Below are 24131 nucleotides of genomic sequence, written 5' to 3'. Positions count from 1 at the left end.
TAAGAAATACTGTACTACACGTACACGGACGTTCACAAAAGTCAAAACGGGCATCTGCTGTCAACTTGCTGCTGATCTCCGCCGAGATGTCATCGCGGCATCCGCCGTACACGAACCACAAACTTGCAGTCGTCTCCAACCGCGTACACCGTCGTGTACTTTTTCTCATATTGGTCTCACAGCATTCAATTTTTGATTTCAAATTTTAATAAATTCATCAAAAGAAATAATGGTCATTCTGAAATAATTAAAAAATTTTTTCGTCTTTTCCGCGGAGTTTACCGGTTGTCGCTTGTATGTTATTTCATTGTAATTTCACTTTTTTGCTTAATAAAATTGATTTTTAACCTAATCTTTTCAATTTCTTCGTACATTCCTACGTCTTCTCCTTCTCCTCAAAATAAGAAGTAGTAGTGCTTTTCCTTCAAAATCCATATTGAAACTGGCACTAAACTCTGACACCACAAAATATAGATGTCAGTTGCTTCAACTGCAAGTGCGGTTTAGGTATATGACCGCAAGTCGACCACAAAAATGTGGTTGGGTCAACCGCGAAGTGCAGTCAACGTGGCCACAATGTTGTGGTTGCCTCAACTGCAAAAATGTGGTCCGTGTACGGCCGGACTTACAACTAATCTGAACTGAATTTACCGGTGGCGCATTTGTTACTTCCTCTCTAGAATTTTTCGTAACTTCATTGAATAACGTCACTTGATCCAGGGCCCAGCCTTTGTGTGCTCTCGCTACTTCTTGTTTCATGGCAGTCAAGAATCCTAAAAAAAAACTGATGAAGTGAACACTTGTGTCTCTCACTTGTGAAAACGCACCTTGAGGATTGAAGAAGCCTGCCATCCAGAAACTCGCAGGTCGGCCAGAAAAGCACCATGTTCTAAATTGGGTATCTCGTTCCACGAGCTCAGTAAACCAGAATCCAAGCGAGCTTGCTGCCCATGATCCACGAAGCCACATACCGGGCACTTTAGCATCGTAAATGTTGTCTAAAGCATCACCTAATGCCTGAAATTTCACAACTATATATTTAGATGAACTTAAAAAAATGTGGACTTTGTCATTAGATCTCTGTAAAGCTTCGAATACTGTTGATCATTGTTGAACAAATTATTTGACATTGATATCAGGTTGGTTCAAAAGCTTTGTCCGTTTTTATGAGCCTACTTTAAACTGTAGTAGGTATCACAATGGATACTTATTCAATTCGAAACACGTCAGCATGAAAAATTATTTGATCGGGTTCGATGAAGTAGTAGATTTCCTCACAATAGGACTGCTGCTGTGACGGTTTGGTCCGCTTGCAGAAAGTTATAGTGAATCACACCAGCAGCTGGCCACTATACAGTAACCATGGTCTTTTTTGGTGGGTTTTTGCCTTCGGGAAAACCCTGGGTGAATATCCGATCCAAAAAAGGATCGTTTTGGTTGCTCAAAATCAAAGAAGAACAGACCTCGAAACGTGACAATTTCTGTTCATCGTTCAAATCATGGGGCACCCACTTTCCGAACTCTTTGACTTTTCCAATACGTTTTATACCATCAAAAACCGCATGGGAGCTGACGCCAGGTTCTTCCGCCATCCCATGCACCATTTGTGATGGGTCAGTCTCCACCAGGATCCTGGATATCTGTAGGTCGACGATCTACCCATATGTGAGTGACGAAAAACTCAATCCACGGAAATCAGAATAACGAGGCTTCCTCACCAAAGCGTCATTTTGAAAGTTGAGATTGAACATTTATAGTTCGAACAGAGCAATGAAATTTCATGTTTTGAGAATCTGGCTCTAATGAGATGCCTTTAATTTATGAAAGTTTTTACCAATAGTGTTTGACTACTACACAAAAAGAATTGGGAACACCACCGGTTGGACATTGAAGTCAAATTGGATTTCTGACGTGTATCATTTAATATTTTTCTAAGATCGACACTAACCTCACTCATGATGATTGTTCCTTCGATAGCCAAAAGTAGATCCCTGAGTGTAGCCCTTACCAAGGTTATTACTTTCTGCATTCTGTCTATTTCTTGCCTCAAGAAAATATTTAGAGGATTCAATATATTCATGGCTCGTAACCTGAAAATCAAAACCGTTGAATAAAAATGTTATAGCCTAGATTGAAAAAACTGACGCAATTGAGATTTTGCTACCATTCAAATCTTCATAACTTTTACCGCGGAATTCTGAATAGGTACATAAAATTCATTCAATTTCATGGAAAAATTCGTTGGCATCATAACACAACTTGGAATGCCTTATTATATCAGCGGTAAGATTTATTTTAGTAAAATAATGGGTAGATGTTTTTATGCTATTTTTCAAACGCCTTTTGGATTTTATTAGCAATCTATGGAAAATTATTTTTTCTATGGTCAACACAGAAAATGTCAACTTACATGGGTCATTCCAGCACGTTTATGTCAAGGAAATAAAAAATTTTGACTTGACCCGGAATCAAACCCTGGACAATTTGAACAATAGACACAACAACAAAATTTCTTTATTTCCTTTATTAAACAATAGACCAATACGCATTCCATTACGAAGCACAATTTTGAAAAGAATTCTGGATGAAAAAAAATAGTTTTCATAGTAATAATTATCAATTACTTACTTCTTTTTTCATTGTACTTCAAATAAATTGATCATTTTTATTTCAGTACGACTAGACAAAGAAATCAAAATAACACCAGAATAACAACATTGTATTTTAGATTGTATGTAAGATTGTATCTTTTTTATAGAATGGACAGAAAAGTTCATAGACTCACAAACAGATGGCGTTACTAAAATTAAATTCATATGATTTTCAGTTAACCCTAACCTTCAAAAGACGTGTACAAATTTCACATCTGTCGAAGTATGGACTATTAGCTTGTGGGATATATCATTGTGAGTGAAACAACTTTTGTTAGTTTAAAGAAAACGGATATAAAAATGTGTGTTGATAAAAGAATTACTTTTTGGCGTCGCTTTATGCCTCGGAAGTAATTTCGGTCCTGTTGCTGGCCTACTAACTCTTAGATTTTCTTCTTTCAATATTCAATAAACTTTCATCAATTACATACGTGTTGCCTACTTCTCTTAATAGAGAATGTGTTTTAACAGCAGGTTGCTCCAAGTTTGCAATTCAATGAATTGATCATCCATACTGAAGGTACTCCTAGGTCGTCTTCAATCAGCTTTTCAATGATCCTAACCAATTTCTTCTGGCTTCTCGCTGACCAGCTACATATCTTTTACTTTTATCGTTCTCAATAAGAGCTATCATTCATGCAACTTGTTCGTAGGTAATTTGATGATACATTACAATCAAAATATACTTGATCAAACTACTGACAGGACTTGAGATGATAACAATATCCTTCAAGTGTTTGTTTTATATTGGCACATGTTTCTAGCTCATTAGCTGGCATCAGTACGGTTCCCAAGTGCAAGGTTGGGAACACTTTTGGTTGCAGAAAACAACACAAATGCACGGAGTCACCACTTGGCTATAGCGTACCTACTGATGACAGCAAATGAGCAAAAAAAGACGTGTCTACGGTTTACCTATTTTCCTAGTGCTTTCTTCATGATTCATGAATATGTTTCCTGTTTTTTTTTTCATACCAAATACACTTGACTTTCCAAGGGTTGTTATGGGGAAAATAATTTAAATTAGAATGAAAGTTACTTCAAACTACAGCTATACTCACTAGGTTATGTCATTTGAACCAATTGAGAAAGAGAGATGTTTCAAAAACTAAAGTGCCTATTGAAACCAATTCATCAAAGGTGTGATCAACTGATTGATCAAAATATTGTTCCCATCGATTTCTGGTAAAATCCATAGGCCAAAATAACATATTAAATATCTTGCTGAATTTAAGAGACCACACCAATGACACGTTGGTGCACTCTAAGTCATGTACCAGAAAGCCAACGATTTGTTCTGTAAAATGAAAATAAAACTATGCAATTGAACTTCTACTTTAAAGTACCTAATGGACTTTAAAAAGTACTAAAATTTTAGTCGCGTCAGTTTTTGCATAATCAACTAATGATAATTTTACCTTTCTTTCACTTCGAACGGATCATAATTATTTGGCAATTTGGACAACATGTCTTTAGCTTGTGAACCGACAACGCTTTCCCTAGATTCGCCACCGCCACCCCCAGATTCCTTAGGCTGGATGGCCAACATTTGGTCGAACATGGCCACAGTGGTGTTCGTCTGGTATCTGCAAGGTTTGTCTGAAAAGTTCAATTCTTTCACAGAAATTACTGATTTCTTACGTTATATCCGCATTAGAATGGAGACCGTAGGCTTGAGGAGGATCAGTTGTTGCAAAACCGTCTATTTGAGTAACATATTCCGAAGTATTCTTGAACTTGAAGATTTTATAACCTTTGTAGAAAATGAAATCATCGTGAAAAACGTTGTCACTGAACCAGACTCTACAAAAGGTGTTCAGCAGAACTTTATCGAAGTCATCTGTGACTCTTCCGCCATAATGGACTTCTCCTAGCATGTACCTACAAATATCCAAAAATGTAAGTCAATAATATTCAAAGATAGAAGAGCAAGAATAAGGCTGGGAAAGAGGAAATAGTAAGGAAGTGAGAAAGATAGAGAATGAGGGAGGGAGAGTCAATAGAAATTTGTATTATAACGATGAATATAGATGATGAGTTGCCAATTTTGAAATGTACATATGAAGCTCAGTAGCTTCAGTCATCTCCTGATTATGCTAACTTGAATAGCGAAACGCGTGTCGAGAGACAGTATTTTTTTTCTGGGGAGAGAGAATCTATGGATAAGAAGAAGTTCCGATTCGTCTTTCTCTGCTTCATCTCTGCATCATCAACCAATGACCACTCCCCATATCGTGGAGTAAGTGATCATTGGATCCACGAATCATGTGCTCTCAGCAGACGCAGGCGCCTCCTGCGTCCGGCCAAGATTGCTGCCTTAGTGCGGTAAGCCGGCACAATCGTGATATATGAGAGTAGAGAAGACATCATTCCAGCAAGGACTTCAATAATCAGAACAACCATCTTAACAGAGTGGTCTGGATAGAGTCTGTGTAGTTTGAAAAGGAATACTCGGTACTTTATTTGTTTTTTCTTCTCTTCCTGGACGATATACGTCTCACTCGGAGATGAAGACCCTACGACGAATAACGTTTTGCTTTGATAGTCGAAATAAACTACATCAGGACTAATAACTTGTGAGAGCCTGAGGGTGGAGAAATAAATGTTCAAATAGATTCGGTACTCCTCCCCTGGAACATAAGGCAACTCCGGTGTCTCGTAAATACCATACCATACCATACGATGGATATAGGCTGAGATTGCATATTCTGAACATGCCGATGGCAAATACATTAGAGTCTCAGGCGCCTCGCAGCAGGTTCTATACTTGGTGGAATCTCTATACCCAACACGTGAGTATGGTAGAGGCAGACCATGATGAATTAATCTTTCAGTTTCTTACTTCAACCCACTCGACCTGGCGAAGGCATAGGCCAAGTTCTTCAATAAGCCAAGGTCTTCAATGCTGATGAAGAAGATCATATGCATCAGCTCATCATTGAGTAAACTGTATATTGAAGCTTTGATATGGGCCTTTTGCGGAATGGAATTCAATAAGGTGACAGAGTTGTGGTCACCTCGTTCAGTGTCAAAAACCAAACCCAGTTCATCAACCCCGAATTCCTGCTCTCCAATGGTCATGGACCATATAAAGAAGGGGATCTGAACTCTTGATGGCCATCATGCCCTATTCGATGTCATTCTGTCATGTAGACACTCTTGGTTGTTGGAGGAAGTACCTATAACCGTGAAACAGATGATTGAGGATGCAAACTTTTATGAAGATGTATGAATTTTTGGATGTCAAATTCTGATGAGGCACTTGTTTGGTGGAGCGCGCATCGAGAAGTTTTGGTGAGTGAGAAAAGTGATCTAGCTGCGAACATACGTTGGTAATAATGTACCAATAAACACTGTCAATGTAATGAACATCTCAGAATTCATCTTGGTTGGGATTGGTTGATGCTATTGGATTTCGAATTCTTCATAAACACTCACCTGAGAGTCTGCCAACTGATACCCCGTTTAGGGTCGATGTCATCCAAATGGTTCTGAAGGAACAAAACACTGGACAGCCAATCTGCAGAGTTGAATTCGTACGGGATATTCCAGCCGAGTGGCCCGAATTTCCTCCTTTCTTGCACTACCGTGTGCAAGAAGGAAATGGCATACACCAGCGGAATGTACTGCCACGCATCAGAATAATCTAACAAGTCCTGATTCATGGAACTGTACGTTCTCAGTAATCCTGCTCGGATGCCAGATGGAGCTTCATTGGTGAATTTGATGCAGATCTGCAGTAAACTTATTGGGAATTGATGTGTTACTTCGGTGGTGATCCACAGCCTGAAGTCTGGATGCACACTGCCGATGCCCTTTTCCAATTCGAGGAATTGTCCTAGAACTTCGTTCATGTAATCTAGAGATAAGTGGCAGTTCTGGAGTAGAGCCCAATATCCCTGTAATCAAAGGAAAAATTTAAAAAATGCGGAAAAATTAGGACGAGATCTTAAATTGACCGATTGACTAATGGTCCATTTGAAACGTTAGCGCGAAAATTTTGGAATGTAATAATTTTTCAACATAATCTCCCTGCAGCTCTCTACATTTTTTCCAGCGACGTTCAATAAGTTCGATAGGTACCGTTTTTAAAATAAGAACTTGCTGCTCAAAATAGCCATTAAATGCCGAAATCACTTTTTGATCGTTGGCTTAACATGGTTGAAATACCTCGTAGGTTGGGCAATCTATCGGGCACGTCACCAGGTGGCGAATAGGGGAACGGCCAGGGGCCTTACGGACGGGGTCGCCGGGCTCCTGGTAAGTGGCAAAAATAAGTAAGGTGAGGGGAACTAAAACTCCCCAAAAGCCTTTGTGAAACATGCCACCGTGGGGCAGCCTACCCAAGATAAGGTGTGAGGAATCGTGCCGAGAGCTGAATGGCCGCAGGGTGATATGAGGTTACGAACGTTCTCCTTGGGGAATTGGGCGAAGCCAAAGGTGACCAACTCTTCCTTTGCTACTCGTGGGAACACACATATATGAAACAAACAAAACAGACGCAACAAAAACCAAACCCGAGGCTGGACAGAAGTGCTCACCTCAATCTATGGCGGTGGCTGGGGATGAACAGAAATGTCCACCCCAATCTACCGCTCGGAATGAGGCTGGACAAAGCAGATCACCTCGTGATGTAATACAAACGCGGCGCATTTGCGGTGCCGAGGCCAAAAGGAGAAAGAGAGCAAAAGAGGCAAGAGTGGTAGCAACTATAACACCTCCACTAGGGGAACCCCAGGAAGGTTGAAGAAGCCGCGCCACGACAGTAATGTCGCTACAAAACCTTCGCGGAGACCGCCGTGAGATACCTCAAGGTTGACAAAGAGAGTGTGTGTTCGGCGAGTCTTGGCCTACACCTGCCGATATAAAGGAGATGTTTCCGAGAGACCTGTCCACCTTCCTGGAAAGGACAGGATGGCAACAAACACAGTAAAACCTTCATTAGGGAACCGTCCGAGAAAAGAACCGAAGAATTAGTAGGGATCGGATCAGATTAATTACAGTGCTACTAACCGGTCATTGTCCGCTTAGAGGACACCTGAATAAAATGGGGCTGTTTAACGGAGACCTCAGCTGCAGATTATGCAACGGAGACATAGAAACAGCTCTACACATTTTATGGGAATGTGAGGCACTGAATCACAGGAGGCAGGTAATATATGGACGTACGAATTTACGTCCAGAAGAATATGACGAACATCCAACACGGAACCTGTACAAAATAGTACAAGGAAATAGACTGATGGAATGGGTGTCATGAGAAGATGGGAGAATAAACACAATAAGCTCAAGAGGCTGCAGTGTTTTCTGAAGACTTGGACTAAATGGGCAAGTCAGACAGCTCTCAAGGTACCAAAAAAACCTTCATGATAACACTATCAAATATTCATCATTTATCGACTGTTTGAAGCTTCAAATGATAATTTATCATGGTGTTAACGTATAAAAATTTTACTCAAACGAATCTCCATTATTTGGAACACTTTTCAAAATTAGAAATGTTTTAAAGAAAATGAACTTCCACGGCCGGCGATAAGTATGCAAAAACTATATTTTTGGCTTTTTTGGCTGTGGTCTGCACGTTTGTATACCTGTAGTTTCGTCTACAATTGCGGTAGGCGTTATCAAGGGCGATGAGGTAACGATTGATGTGCTCTGCTCAACGCAGAGTTTATACCGCGGTAGTAGACGAAACGTCTGGCATAAAATTCCGCAGACCACGGTCAAAAACCCGGAAAAAACTTTGATATGGAAATGTTTTGTTACTAAAATATTGAATGTGTTTAAAATGACAGTATTTTATATAATTTTGAGGAGCATCATCGCATGATTCACTCAAACTGATGAATATACTACATACTGAAGTTATGAAATGTATATTCAGATGAGATTATGAATAACAAACTATACAATTATTTATACAAACCAAAAAACATATTAGACATATCAAAGTTATACAAACTCAAACTTTCCTCCTTTATTCTTTTGTCAAATAAAATAAGTAAAAAAAAAATAGTAACAGCTCCATCTCGTGAGCAAATTCTCAAGCGGGAAAGAAATTTCTGCTGCCGAAACTGACTTACACAGAAATCACTTTTTATAATGTGGAGAAATAAATGTAAATCATAGAAATATTTTCGTATTTCCTGTACAACTTTGCAGCGCAACTCACTTCAGTCATTGCACCAGTCATCAGTTTTCTGGCGTGTACCTCCTGTCCTTGGCCCATAGAAATAGACTTGCTCTTGAGTTCCAATCGCTTTGCTAGCTGTTCAATGTAAGGCGTAGGGTCTGATCCGATACTCAAGAAACATATCATTGGCGTCAAAGGGCGAGATTCGTTGAAAAGTACCTCCATGTTCAGAATGACCGGCTCGGCAAATTTTTGACCCAATGAGCTGGCAATGTATTTCCTACTCTGTGTAATCGTTCTATCAGGGCACCAAGATCTGTAATATAAAATGCAACAGTCAAGTTTTCCGGTGTCACAGGTTAAAGGGTTACCTTATCAGCAAAAGCTTCCTGAAAGTATCTAAAGAACTATATCCATCTGGTATTACGGCTTCTTCTGGAGCATCTTTATCAAACCAGCTCTTCCATTGTTTGTCATTAGAAGAAACCTGAGAAAAAATTATCAGTGAAAATAGTTTGAAAATGAAACATTATTCATATTATATTCATTCCGAATTGTCGAGCGTCGTTTATTTCAAGTGAATTTCTTAACGTTTTGTCAACATGAATGGTTGGCATTCCCAAAAATCAAGATATGTATGTTACTTGTTGTTTATTGACCTTTCCTATTCATACCCAAGATGACATGGATACACAGGATCAATGTCAAAGCTGACTAATGCTGAATCAACATCCGGCAATTCACAGTCCTTAAAACGACGTCACAAATACTCTCCATTTTCTTTGTTTATTTTCAAACTATGTCGTCATCTGTTTTTCTATAAATACCGTCACTAGACATCAGATTAGATTAGATTAAATTTTAATTACAATAACATGATAATATTAGATTTATATTATTTATATACATATCAATCGCTCTCAAGGCTTGCGGAAAGAGAAAAGAGTCGATTGGAGTGTAATTTTGATTATGGAAAGAGGACAAATTTATATTGAAATTTATTGCAAAAAATTTCTCCAATAGTATGAAACGGATGATTCGATAATTTTTTCAGATCATATTTGAATTTGAAAGGGGTATATTTTTAGGAGAGGTTAATTTTTTTGGAAAAGAAAGTTTTGGCTATCTGATACTGCATCTTCATACAAAAAAAATGTGGCAATCTTTAAAAAAAAAACTTTCAGACACAAACTGGAAAAAAGCCTTCTCGAAGCAGCTACTTTCATAAAAACATTGAATTTACGAAAAACTAAATACTTTCTCAAAAAATTAACCTCTTCTAAAAATATACTCCTTTCAATTTAAACAAGATTCACTTGGCTGGGTTTTAATCACATGAGAGAATGAATGTCATTACGATGTCATTGATGACATGAGTAGATCAAACTCATTCCTTGACATGAAGTCGTAATTTTGTTTTTTCTTATAATGTTATCCATATTTTGATACTGAAGAGCTGATTAGGCAAATGTTTTACTGCGAAACATCTTGAGGATGACAGTGTTAAATGTAAATGAATTTTCAACTCTTTCATTTAATATTTGAAGTTGTTTCATTTCATCTGGTAAATGATTATGAATTTTGATTCCTGCAGAAAGAGGTCCATTAAGTTTTCGATTATATTCGTAGCTTGCTAGAGTTAATGACTAATTTCTTTTAGGATACCGATGTCAGAATCTAGGAGTATGTAGGTCATTCCTTTTATTATGTAAATTCACACATCAGTGAGTGTAAATATCACATTTAGTCAAGCTAGCGTAGAGATACGTAACATATGAAAACCTCTAATCAAACGAAAAACGACCAATTCCCGCCAAACGGTCATCTCCCGCTAAAACCAATGAAGCGGAGAGAGAGAAGAGGGGATAGGCGAAAGCACTCGAATAGCCTATAAATAGTCGTATCTCGGAGGAATAAGTCCAGTTATCACCCGAAGACAATTGTGGATACTAACAATCGAAACGTCGTGACATAACTTGGTTTGGAATCTTTTAATTTTCATTTTTCATTTTTTGTTAATAATTTTTATTTTTCAGCTTTCATTAATATTTCAATTTTAATTTTTTTGGTTGTTTTTTGGTTTTATGTTATTTCTTTGTAATTTCAGTTTTTTTGTTAAAATAAAATTGTTATTTTCGGTTAATCTGTTTAATATTTTTTCAGGAATTTCAAATCAATTTATATTATATTAGACAATGGAAGTCTGAACTGATGAAATACACCACGAAACATTGTCAACCACCTTCAAACGAAATAATTCCTGCAAGACATTCTGTAATCGAGACCAAATAATGTACAAATGGCTCGTTTTTCAATTAAGAATGTGATATGACCCCAGAATGCAATGCCATACTCAAGGGCGTCGCCAGCTTATGACTAAGTGGCAATGGGGCAATATTATGAAGGATAAAAAATATGAACTCCTGGTACAGTCGAAATAATGAAGCGTTACATTTCGAAAGTCTTTGCCTCGATGACGATTGTAATAAGAACGGTTCTAATATTAATGTATAAAACTTCACAAGCCCTAAATCAAACTTTTAAACACAGAAATAATTATTTATTTTAACATAAATAATATTTAATTAAAACATAACCTGCGGGGATTTTTTGCAAAACTTTCAACCACTTTATCATTGAAATTATTTAAGTTTTTATTTATTATAGCTCTGTGTACACTCATCATGGCCAGACCATTAAGGCGATCTTCTTCCATGGTGCTTCTTATCCATGTTTTCAGTTTTCTGAGGCTGTTAAAGGATCGCTCTACTGTACAGGTCGTGCATGATCGATGCTTTTCCATTTCGGGAAAGGAGGAATTTGTTTCTTTTAGGACATCAACAACTGTAAGATTTGTTAGATTGAGCCTATCGTGCCACAATTGCTGCCAAAAATTGATTTCATTCTTTATGTTCGGTAAATCATAAAACTAGGCAATAGATTCACAAGTTTGTTTTAGATTTTCAGTTGTCATCTGCGCCAGGTGTAGCTTAGATAATGCGAATGATGGCGTGTTTTCTGCAGCAAAACGTACTTCAAGAGAGGTGAAAATTGAATCAATGGTATTACTAAAGCCCTCTTCCAGTATTCTAAAGGGCTTTCTGCTGGATGATTGCTTCTATGACGTTGTTTCCCCGTAATACGCGGCATTGATGTAATGTCCTCCTCCAGTCCGACTTTCTCCGCAACATCAGTAGCTTCCTTTATAATTTCGTCTGTCACTTTTTCTGGATTATCCCTGTGGTTTTTAATAAAAAGTAAAATCCTTTTATCGTGTTACGAGGCTTTGGTCACGTTCAAAACTACATATTGGAGTACGTTGACAAAGGGTTCCATCAAAGCCGAATATTTGGCTACTAACATAATCCCGAGAATGAAAGAAATTCTGGAAGTAGCCGCATGCAGTTGATATAGTCGTGATGATAATGGCGGCGATTTTAAAAACGGAAGTTAATCTTAATGTTATTCTGAATATTTCAATACTTTCTACAATATACATTGAACCTTGTGAATTTATTAACGTTTTGTCATACGATGCGGAATTTATTAATAGGTGAGCAAGTCAATTGCTCGCACTTTGGTCGCTTTGCGGATAGCTACATTTGATCTATAGGGGGGGACAACTGTCCCCCCTGCCCCGTTGGTGACGCCCTTGGCCATACTGTAGCAAACTCTGGAAGTAGGCATAATGCACTGACATCGCTGCTAACACATTGATGTTTATTTTAATGGCTCGTACTGCATAAATTGCTATACATAATTTTGAGCTCAGTTGATTAATATGGCCATACCATATTTTTATATTGAATAAAACATTCAATGTTCACTAGAAATCAGTATCCGCATATGATCATTTCAGAATTTTTTTTTAAACTTTTTCTTCATCAGGAAACAAAAAAGTATGAAAACAAATGAATTCCAATTCACACTTGTTTTTTTACCTCTGATTCCAGGTAGATTGTGGAGTTTGTCCATTCAATGTTAGATATTCACCTGATAATGTTCTAATTATGAAGTACCTACGTTATTAACCTATGTGAGGTATTGTACATAAAGTATAGTACATACCTAACTAACCATGGATAAAGTTGTCAGGAACATAGAGGATGACATCGCAAATTTATTTCAAACGTAACCTGCACAGGAAATCGAAGCAACTGCAGGAGAAGAACAGAAAAAACGAGAAACGGTGCTATATCAAATTATCAGATGAACTTCTTTCTCTACGATGTGAATCGGGACACATGCCAATGCAGGAAAATTCTTGGAAAGTGTTCGATGAACCACGTTCATCGAACTGTGCCAAAATTCAGGGGAGAGAAATAGTTTGCAGAAATGCAGTCAGAAGAAAGCAGTAAAGATGCCAGATAATGTGTTTGCCTACATCTCATCTACTTTCCTGACTATTTTTCAGTTTTTGACGCCACTGGTGATGCTTGTCGAGGAGAGTTTGGAGATAGTCCAAAGATGAAGAGGTCCCCTGTTGCTGGAGGGGTTGCAAATCAAAATTTTCGACTCACCAAATTAGCAGACCACTTGAAGACCCAAGTGTTGCTGATACTCACCAGTGTTTCGAAGGTAATGAAATATTAGCAAGTGGACGATTGTTGAGATATCGCGGACGTATACATAGCTCAGCAGGTCAAGGAACCAACGCCTAGATCGAGTACCAAATGGGTGAAGATGGTATGTCGGTCCAAATATCAAGAAACGTTGAAGAATCCGACCCAGCAGACGATCCCAGTGATTTTTCAGAATGGTCGTCAGCAGGCGTCGTGACCTCAGAAAATCCATAGTGGCACTAAAGTGAACTTTTTGCGCCGAAGGTTTAAAATCTGTTTAAAATCTGTTTTTCCGTTAACCAGCTGTCGCACCCCTACGAACGACAACCCTCAGAAGTCGAAACTTGTCCGAGCCAAGGATTAACGAGGCCTTACCTTTTAACGTGTGATTCCTAACACGGTGTGATTCCTAACACGGGTAACGTGGATATGGCAGAACTGACGCCCATACGGCGAGTATGTGGGTGGTGGACGGTTCCAGGGGTGGATCAAGGTCGAGAAAGGTCTGGGGCTGCCTTAGGGACGGGGTGGGCCTGCTATCAGATGTTGCTTAGGACTCAGGTTAGGACGGCCAAAGTTGCGGAAGGGAGAAGCTCCAGGAAATCAAGAAGGCAATCGTAGCGAATGGTATTTGTAGTGACTAGATGACTAACTATAATTTGAACACTCAGTGGGTAGCACAGTGAGCGGGTGGGGTTTATAATTAATGAATCTGCGCTAGAACGAAGATCAGGCTGAATTGAATTATAAATCACATTACAATTCCAATATGTTTTTCAAAATGTATTAAAAATAAAATTTGGTTGTTCTGTCAGGAACCAATTTTTCAAATTTCAGAACATCTTATACTTCAAAAACTGTAGATAAAATATTCTTTGTGAAAGAATAAATATTTCCAACTGTTTTTTGGGTTCATAACCTTCCACAATCTGAGCACAAAGTTAAATCAATACAAAATCTGCTGTAGTGCGATGCGTAGGTATATGAAGGGCAAATTGGAGTACTCAATTCGAAAAGTTACTGCGTAATATAAGAGTCCTGTTGGTCATAAGAAAATAAGTCTGTATACTTTGCTTCTTTCAGATGGTAAACATTTCGGAAAACTACTTTTTTTCTGTTTTGAAAACCTGATAAAATCAAATTTGCAATATTCAGTAGCTAATATTTCTACAATCGAGCCATTGGAAGAATTGCAAATCATTAGTTCCATTCAATGTGCCAGCACGTAACATTAAACGGACTTTGCTTTTCAGTATCCCTTCGAACCTCCAGATGCTTTAGATGCTACAACTACAATTAGCTGACAAACTCAACCAGTCGATATATACAGACTAGATGTTCCAGAATAAATTTTACAAAATAGTTTTGAACCATATAATAAATAATGAGCAATAAACCTATTCTTTTCAATTCTTATACTTTTTGACTTAAAATCCTTACTTCTTGCGAGTTTGTTGGGGTCCTCTGCAGTTTTGAGACTATAGTTTTTGAGACGTTTGTTTATTTAAAGTATGTTTGGTTTGTTTATGAGTCGATCCATGTTATTGAGTCTGTAGGGATTGTTTGGACGAATAAATAAATAAATTAATTGTATTTTCAAATTAGATTATGCCAAATGAAATTCATATAATCCTAATAATTCATCGATTTCGTTAGAAATAAAACAAAATCTTCCAAGGCAAGTTGATTCATTGGGTTTTGAGAACGGGAAAGGATATTTTTTACGAAATATACTAATTGCTTATACTTAGCTTCTGAAAATAGCTAAGTATAAGCAATTTAATTTTTTTTTCATTGATTATTCAATTTGTGGGTGAAATTAATGACTGTAAGTTACTGACTAATTGGATTCTTCAGTTGTTTTTATCACACAGTAAGTTTCCGAGGTGAACTTATTGAATTGCCTTTCATTATACTTCAGCAGATTGTTTGAAAGAAAATAAATATCTCGAAACATAAATCTCTCCCAACTATTCACATATAGTAAGCGGGCATACTCGCAGATTGGCTATAAATCAAATCATCTAAAGTTCTAAAGGAACAATTCTTTCAGGCCAGTGTCAACTCCCTACACTGCAGGTAAATGGACACCTATCAGCAAACAACTACTCCCCTGGCTAATACTACGAAGGGCGTTGGATTATATCCGACAGGTGTCAGTGCAAGTTTCTTCACTGATGTTATTCCTGCATATGCTGTTGGGGATACAACTGCCGCAATAGATTTTCAATTATTGGAACACACTTGTAGATCGGTTTCGGGCTGTTTGGCCACTTGTGTGTAAGATAGTGTCTATAATCAAGTCGATGATTTCCGATAATTGTATCATGTGGTTGGTAACCTCGTTCACAGGCAGATGGGGCGATGACAAACCTGTTGTTTGTTGTCCGCTTCAGCCTGATTCGAGGAATGATACTCTGAAAGAATTTGATTTTCGAATATTGGAAATCATCGACTTTATGTTGATGATAAGCACTACCTTGCACTGACGAGTGGCTAAACAGCCCGAAACCGGTCTGTAATTGTGTTCCAATAGTTGAAAATATAATACGGCAGTTGTATCGCCAACAGCATATGCAGGAATGAGTGAAGAATCCTGCACTGACACCTACAGTGTAGGGAGTTGAGATTGACCTGAACGAATTGATCTTTCAGATGATTTGCTCTCCCAACTATCAACACCGTAGGTTCTGGTAAATTCCTGCTGGAAAACAACTACTTTCCCGACTAATATGTTTCCTGCACTGATAAGAGATAATTCAATATCAAGCGTGGTATTAACCGAGGAAGTAGTTGTTTTCCGGCAGGCATTTACCAGAACTTACGTTGTAGGTAGTTGGGAGAGATGAATTTTACTAGATTTCATTTCGAATACTCACAATAGACTTTCTTGAAGATGTATGTAAGCCCCATTGTTCATAATGAATAAAATAGTTATTATTTCTTCTGGCAGGAAGTAATTTGTTGAAGTTCATCGATTAAAAGTAAATTGAGGTTCGCAGGTAGTAATTCGTATATATCGTATTTTCTTTGAGGCACAGTTAAGAACATTGAGGACAAGGCCGTAGCCAGAAAACAATTTCAGGAGGGGGTTTGGTTTGGTGGAATAGTATAAAAACATGAAATATAAAACGAAAGCAAGAAAATTGTGTTACATGAACATATACTATATTTTATATTTAACAGAAATATTAACATCTTTTCACAAAATCAAATTTAGTTTTCTAGCATAGACAAATATCGAACCTGTTTTAAGCGAAAGTTCAGTTCCACAGATGAAAAACTCATTCTTACCTGTTGAATGATGTACTGGAAGTGCCTTAACTTGGATAACTCGACTATATTCAACCAAGTCATGTCAGTGATCCATTTGGCTGGTTTGGGTGGACAAGCATTAAGATCCAAAGCAGCGCCGCCTTTGATAAAGTTCTGAAATTCTTCGTGCGTGATATTCTCCCTTTCCAAGTCTATTCTGAGGCACATCAGCAACACCAACATGTATTTGTGTTCCTCGTACAAACCTCTCGATTTGTATTTGTATATCTCGTACGTGAGGTACTCGATGATGTTACTAATTCGTCTGAAAAATGCAACGTTCATTATTTGGAATACTTTTGAGAACGATTCCCTACTTGGATATTATCGGAGTCTTTTCCGATCGGTACATGGATATGTCGAATCTTTCCAGAAATTGAACTAATGAAGTTTGATACATGACGTTCACCATGGCCATGCTGACAACTAAAAAGTATAGAACGCTTCCTCTCGCGGCTACAGGTCTGAACTCTTCCCTGGCCAGGTTGATTTTGATCTCTGTGTCCTTTGCTATCGTCAACTTTTCTTTCACTTCGTTCGCGGTAGACTTGGTAACGTTCAAAACGCCAATAACAGTTTCATCGTCCAATAACGAACCTTGAGTTGTAGTGAGTTTATACAGAAGATTTGCCTCCAATTCCAACATCTTCCTTTTATTAGCAGTCACATCTTTGATCAAGTTAGTCCTTTCCGTTTCGAGTTCTTTTTTCTCAGTCAATATAACCCTGCCCAAGAGTTGGTCTTCTAAACCTTTCATAGTAACAGTGAAGTCAATAATGGATGCTCTGGCGAATATTTCCGGAGTGTAGTTAGGATTAGCAAGTCGGGTGGTGATGTACATCCTGAAGTTGTTGTTGAAATCGACCTCTTTGTCCCCGACTTTCACTTTGTACGTCGTACCGAGTTTGATGAGATTTTTCTCCATAACGTTGTCTAAAACCGGGTCTAACTCTTCCCCTATATCTTCAATGATCATCGGGTAACCCAATGAGACTGAATCTTCGATGTGATTCCTGAAAATGAAAAACATTAACGTCTTTATATTTATGAAAGTGTTAATAATGCAACAGGTTATGAATATTCGCTCATCATAGACCCCCTCGCTCTCCAGAACTGAATACCGTTTCTGTTTCTCACCATCATGAAAGAGCAGGTAGGGCTTTGTGATTGTTTTCTGCCCTGTATCTAAATTAAATATAATAAACAGTACCCCTATGAAAGATATCTTAAAAAAAAAAAGAAAGAGTCAAAAGTTTGTGAGTACCGCTAAAGGTAAAAAACAGGGGAAGAATCCTATATTATTTTCCGATGATAGCATTCATACAAAGGCTCAAGAAAAGGACATACCGTACAAGAAGAAAAAGGCCAATGAAGGAGATGGGAAGGAAAACGAGTATTATTGCCAAATTTGTCACGAAAACTGTACGAGTGGTGGAAGTACATCACGAGGCATTATTTATGATTTCTGTTCTGATTAGACTATGTTCGTAATTACCCAACAGACCATCCGCAATTACCCCACGTGTTGTGGGGTAATCCCGGACTCCAATGTTTTGTTTTTGTATTAATATTTTATTTTATATGTAACATTTATCTACGTTGATCATGAAAACATAAGATTTATTAGTTTTAGTTGAGTTTTAGTAATAAATAGCATTCATAACCTCAAATGGTTTTGTTTAATTGAAGTTCTTCCTTAGGTGTACGCAATTACCCCACTCTCCCCTAACTTCTAGAGGCAATGCAATGAGAAACGTTTTTGTATACATTTCATATGTGCCCCAAAATTGTGCCCCTATGCCTATGACATTTCTATGTATTCGAATAATATAATGTATATGTCGTAGGTTATGAAAGTTAATGAAGAGGCAATAAGACTTATTCCGAAACATTGGTAAGTGGAATTTTACTTCTTTCATTTGCTATATTGTGTGGCAAACATATGAATGTCATCTGATTCGATTCCATAACGAATGTTTGGAGTACAAACTGAATAGTAAAAAGTGTTTTTGCATAATTCAATGATCATATAAAAGTATTTGTTTCGAGAGGACTTTTGATGTGAAACATCTATATCCGCTCGTAATACTTATTGCTGACGTGGCGACGGGTCGCCATGCGCAAGCGACTGTGCCATATTCTTCCTACTGGTTCGGCGTTACTACATGACCTGTGTTTACTACATAAACATTTTTGAAAATAATTAAAAATAAAATATGTCTGGCAGTGATAATTTCGCAAAGAAAGCAAAATCACAAAGCGACATACTATCAAGTCATCAGTAATTTAATTATATTTTCATATTTTATAATAGAAGTGGGCTTTGAGCCCGCGTATATTTTGGTCTGTCTCAAGGGTCAGTAAATGTAAAATTTACTCATTTGGTAGATTGAAATTTACACAATTTTCATGGCATATAATGTTTTTAAATTATTTATTAATTAATTTTTCTTTCATTCCCATTAAAAATAATGCACTAAAACACTTGCTTTAAGAATATATTTCATAAAATCTGAGAAAATTGTATTTTAAAATCTGCTGATAGCGAGCGCACAAATGTTTTTTTATTTGTTATTAACAGGAACGTCAAGATATCAATTAATTAATTTAATTTTCTGATGGTGGAATTTATATTGAAATATTTACTATTTGTATTTACTTGTCTTTATTATCCCAAGAAACATTAAATATTTATAGATAGAGATTAACTAAAGATACAGATTTAACAAAATGATGCAAAATTGAATAAGAAAACTCAAGTAATTGATATGAGCAGTGAAAATTGAATTTTTCAATAGATATTTAAAAATAAAATACAAAAAATTATAAATAATTGAATAAAAAAAATACCAGTAGAATAATCAATATGGGCAAACAGTCAAATGTGAAATTTTCATAGTTAATATAAATTTTTTATATGATTCCGGCTATATGAAGATCAAATAATCCTGTATTTTCACTTCAATTCTTTAAATATTTTTTCAATTAATTTTTGAATTTGAGAGAAGTTTTAGATTTTTTAGTTTTATTTCTTCAGGAATTGTATTAAATATTATAATTCCATCATGATAAATTAATTTTTGATCAAAATTAGATTTGAAATTACTAAAATTACTAAGTAACTGATAATAATTTTGTGTGTCTAATATTATGACTATGAATATTATTGATTTCTATGAAATTTATGTTTGAAATTTTTATTTATTTGACATTGAATTATTATTTATAATTTAAGAGCTTCAGTAATATTATTTTGCAATACTAGCTAAGATCCTTGATTGTACTAGTATATGAAAGTTACAATAAAATTTGTTTATGTATATTTTAATAACATATTTTTTATAAATATTTCAGTACCCAACAATCATCACAGGGATCACACTATTATTATCTGCCAGCAGTCACGTGACGGCTCACAATTTTTTTCCACGATTTATATGAAATCAAATTTGGTTGAGGCCTTCCCAGAGTTTTAATTATGTAAAATTTATCATCATAAGATAAAGACTTGAGATTATTTGTCAGCAACCAATTGACTATATCGTCAGGTTTTTTAATTTCGTCCAACTTATCCATAATAAATGAAAAAAAAACTTACCGAAAAGTGAAAACCTGAAAACACCTTGAAATTGAAAGAAAACACTTTAAAAACACATTGAAAATATTACCAAAAGGCACTGCTATAATATGATATTGCCTGTTTTATACACAAATAACAAATATTATCAAGAAACACTAAAACGATTTAACGGAATATTTTTTAGTCCCGGTCCGTCACGGTATCCCGTCCGAATAATTGAATAAAAAACAAACGCAGTCGTATCCTAACGGAGACCAACTGGAGGCTAGCCTCCTTTGATGCTATAATTTCTGCAACTGAAATTACAAATCGGGACGTATGTCGCTGGTTGGATCGGTCTCGTGGAGCCTGTGTTTTTTAAAGCGGTCGCAGGCTTGGCTCCCTTGCAACGTATGGCATTTATTATTTCGGGTTGATAGTTTATTCGTTATTTGTTCTTGGACAGTGCGTTTGAGTTTTGTTGATGCAGGATACAGTGTGGTACGTACTACAAGTGAGTGATAGTGTTTTTTCGGGCATATTATGTATTTATATTAAAAATTAATTGTAAACTAATGATACCCAAGCATTTTTAGAAAAAAATAATCATAATTATTTGTCAATATCTTTTGATTTATTGCGATGGATAGCCTCAGATTTTATGGGGAGGCTAAGCCTCCCTTGCCTCCTCTGACGAGCCGCCGCTGCTACATTCACCCTCCCTATTCTACATATACATATACGCCTTTGTACTATGTTATATTGAAATTAATTGCTTTCTTCCTTTCTTCGGAAGAATCCCCTTTGTTTTGTATAATGACGGAGAAGCAGAAAGTCAAAACCTTCCCCTCACAAAAATTATTCTCTCCTAAAAATGTACCTTTTCCAATTTACCTGAAATACTTATGATTCAAAGAAGTAACAATTAATTGATTGTCTTTTTCTTTCTCTTTGATCCAGAATTTGCCTTGACTTTGAGGATCTATCAGTAGAGGATATCTGGAAGCTGTAGTGACTATAATACCATTCTCGATGGACAAGTCATCAGTTGGCAATCCCTGCAAGTTCCATTCTCCAATCTGAAAAACATAGCATGTGTATCTTTCTCCTCAATTTAAAAGAATTCATTACAGTTGCAGAATCGGATAAACTATCGATAATATTCAGACTCAATGTGACTGGAATCTTCTTCTTAATCAAACTGTCCAGCCACGTCTGTTGCATTGTACTTCTGAATTCTTGGTTGAAAGGCCCGGTATATCCTAAAAACCCAGTTAGTAGAACCACATCCCCAATGAGTCGCTCAGTTTCCGCTTTGAACTGAGCAAGTTGGTCAGTCCATCGAATTCGTTCGCCCGACAAACCATTAATTAACGCTGTGGCTGCGTCCATTTTGTTTTTCACTACCATAGCTTCTTCGAAAATTTTCTGTTTGCCCTGCATTGCCTGTTCGTATTGGTCTTGACATTCTTTAACTTCTTCTTCCTTAGCTCTCAAAAGTTCCATTGCAGCTCCCAATTCCTCTTCAGCTTTGCTCAGTTTTGCTTGTTGAATCGCCAAATTTGCCTAAAAATTCAAATACACAACTAATAATGAAACCAAAAATCGAAACATTTCGAATCTCTCAAAATAGTTTTCCTACCCTACAACAAAAATACTAGCTCGACGAGCGTTTTGCTAACCAAGTAAGCGTCATCAGGAGATGACCAGCAGTTTTAGGTAGCTATTTAAGAATGGGTCTGATTCATAACACAAACAAACAAATATAACTATGTAAAATTGATATAGTAAATAATTCTCCAATTTGAATTTAGCTGTGATGAAAAATTGTTTGTCATTTGGTCATTTCTTATAAGATAAAATAATTTCAATGATATTCTAGATAATAATAATGATAATAAATATCATTATTTCAGAAGAATAATCGCAAAAAGATACAAAAACTGAAATAACTTCACCAGCAAGATAGATTATATCAGACAGTATGGCTGAGGTATTCAGCAATAGTATAGGGTTCTATATTCAGTAGAATCTTATGAATTCCCTTTTTGAATTCACCAAGTGGATTCATTTGTTTGATGCTGGTGGGGAGTTTGTTGAACATTTTTATGCTTTGATAGAACGGGCTCCTTTCTGTAACAGTTTGTCTATGTTTTGGGTATACATAGTAAAAATTTCTAGTGGTATATACATTTTGTGGTAGACTATATTCAAAAAGATGTTTGTTTCTAAAAGGGAATAACAAGAGTTTCTGTATATAAACTCCTATAAGTTTAAGTATTTTAAGACTACTGAATTTGCCTCTAAATGATTCTCTTGAGTTTAGTTTCAGCAAAGTTCTTAAGGCTCTTTTTTGTACATAAAAATTTGCTCTGCACTTCTACTACCTCCATAAAAAATAATCCCATACCTACAAACAGATTCAAAATTTGAATGATAGACCATTCAGATTACATCTGTGTCGACATACTGACCAAGAACTCTCATTGAATACAATGAGTTTGCATGGTTTGTTTTGAACATTACAGTTTTGGTCTTATTGTCATTGAATTATAAGTTGTTTCTCCTGAACCACTCATCTGCCTTACAGAGGCTTTCTTCAGTTATGGATATCAGACCAGGATAGTCCACTGTATTGACCAGCAAGTTTGTGTCATCCGCATAATTTGTCCTTTTGCAATTTCCTTCACAAATCTCCTCCAGGTCATTTAGAAAAATGATGAACATCATTGGGCCAAGTATACTACCTTGTGGCACCCCAGTATCAATTGATTCTATATCTGATTCAGCTTTGATTCCTTCCCCGGCAATTCAATGGGTGCTCCTGATTCGTTTGGTTGAGTTTTATGGAATGGTTCAACATACATACGCAGACCCATGTTACTAATTTCTTTTATTACGTTTGTTTATTTGTTGAAAAAAAAATATATTATTATAATTCAGAACATTCTTATGTTTTGTGTTTCATTTAGCAAATTTGCAAAAATAGTACCTAATAGTTTCCCAAAAACTGTATGAAGAAACCAAATTACTGAATGTTAGAGCACACTACTGCTACCAGTGTTTGATTTGGATGTTTTCAAATTCAAAAAAATATACAACGACAACTTTTAAAAAAACTAGATTTACTGATAATCAAAATGTTAGAACCCCCCATTACCGAAAATCCCATACGCAAAGATTCGTCTTTTTTTTCGGGCCAAAATTATATAACCAGCTTCCTATGGAGCTTAAAACAATATCAAAAATTGAAAAATTCAAATCTACTATCAAAAAGTATATATCAGAAAAATCTAAAATACTTGACATATTCTGAAAATATATTGGAATATATTGGAATGAATTACCAACAACTCATTATTTAGTGCTGGAGGTAACTTACAGTTTACTTTTTTCCGACCTTCACCCCATTGTAATTTCAATCAAATTTTGATTTACTGTCACTTTTATGTTTCTTTTGTTCTAAATTGACAATAAAAAATAAATAATTTTTGGTTGAATTATGTAAGCATGTACTGTTAAATGATATTCCAACTATGAGTGGAATGAAACAGCACAAACAGGCATTCTGATGCCTGGGTGTATTTCACCCATTTGTAGTGGTTTTGACATATGTTAATGACTAAATTGCACATATTTGAACTGAAAAATTGAAATAAATTTGAAAATTTGAAATTTGAAAATTTGAATGTGAACTTTCAATTTAAAAATGAAATAGATTTCAAAATGGGGGTTTCCGTTGATTAGTGGAAAAATAGAATACTCTTTTTTTACATTATTTGTCACGCTAGTAATGAGACGGTTTTGAATATTTCTATTTTCTGCTTCTTAGTGGGCCAATCATATTTTGAACTCAATTACTCGCAAAGTTTCATCTGTGTGAAAATTATGTGTATTTGAAAAGTTCACCC

The 24131-nt window shown here is 36.3% G+C and overlaps 2 protein-coding genes across 3 annotated transcripts in view; both read right to left on the bottom strand.

Moving 5' to 3' along the window:
• Positions 1-24131, bottom strand: part of kl-3 (dynein heavy chain 8, axonemal kl-3) — a 126173-nt gene that overhangs the window by 2667 nt on the left and 99375 nt on the right. For both annotated transcript variants that reach the window (XM_074172077.1, XM_074172078.1), the window contains exons 49-60: positions 21352-21786; positions 21115-21299; positions 16979-17674; positions 16641-16926; positions 9156-9271; positions 8824-9100; positions 6090-6550; positions 4293-4532; positions 4070-4237; positions 1949-2090; positions 828-1017; positions 652-773 (exon numbers count right to left, since the gene is read on the bottom strand). In XM_074172077.1, the coding sequence (XP_074028178.1) occupies positions 652-773; positions 828-1017; positions 1949-2090; positions 4070-4237; positions 4293-4532; positions 6090-6550; positions 8824-9100; positions 9156-9271; positions 16641-16926; positions 16979-17674; positions 21115-21299; positions 21352-21786 (3318 nt within the window). The remainder of the gene's footprint in view (positions 1-651; positions 774-827; positions 1018-1948; positions 2091-4069; positions 4238-4292; positions 4533-6089; positions 6551-8823; positions 9101-9155; positions 9272-16640; positions 16927-16978; positions 17675-21114; positions 21300-21351; positions 21787-24131) is intronic.
• The window catches only part of Cmtr1 (Cap methyltransferase 1), an 87409-nt gene that overhangs the window by 60307 nt on the left and 2971 nt on the right, over positions 1-24131 (bottom strand). The window lies entirely within an intron of this gene.

Source organism: Leptinotarsa decemlineata, unplaced genomic scaffold (genome assembly GCF_025532065.1).
Source record: "Leptinotarsa decemlineata unplaced genomic scaffold, Ldec_3_MD MMD2_tig00000035_RagTag_RagTag, whole genome shotgun sequence".
In the NCBI taxonomy this organism is placed as follows: domain Eukaryota; kingdom Metazoa; phylum Arthropoda; class Insecta; order Coleoptera; family Chrysomelidae; genus Leptinotarsa; species Leptinotarsa decemlineata.
The sequence above is the reverse complement of the archived record's forward strand: the minus strand, read 5'-3'. Positions and strand labels throughout refer to the sequence as shown.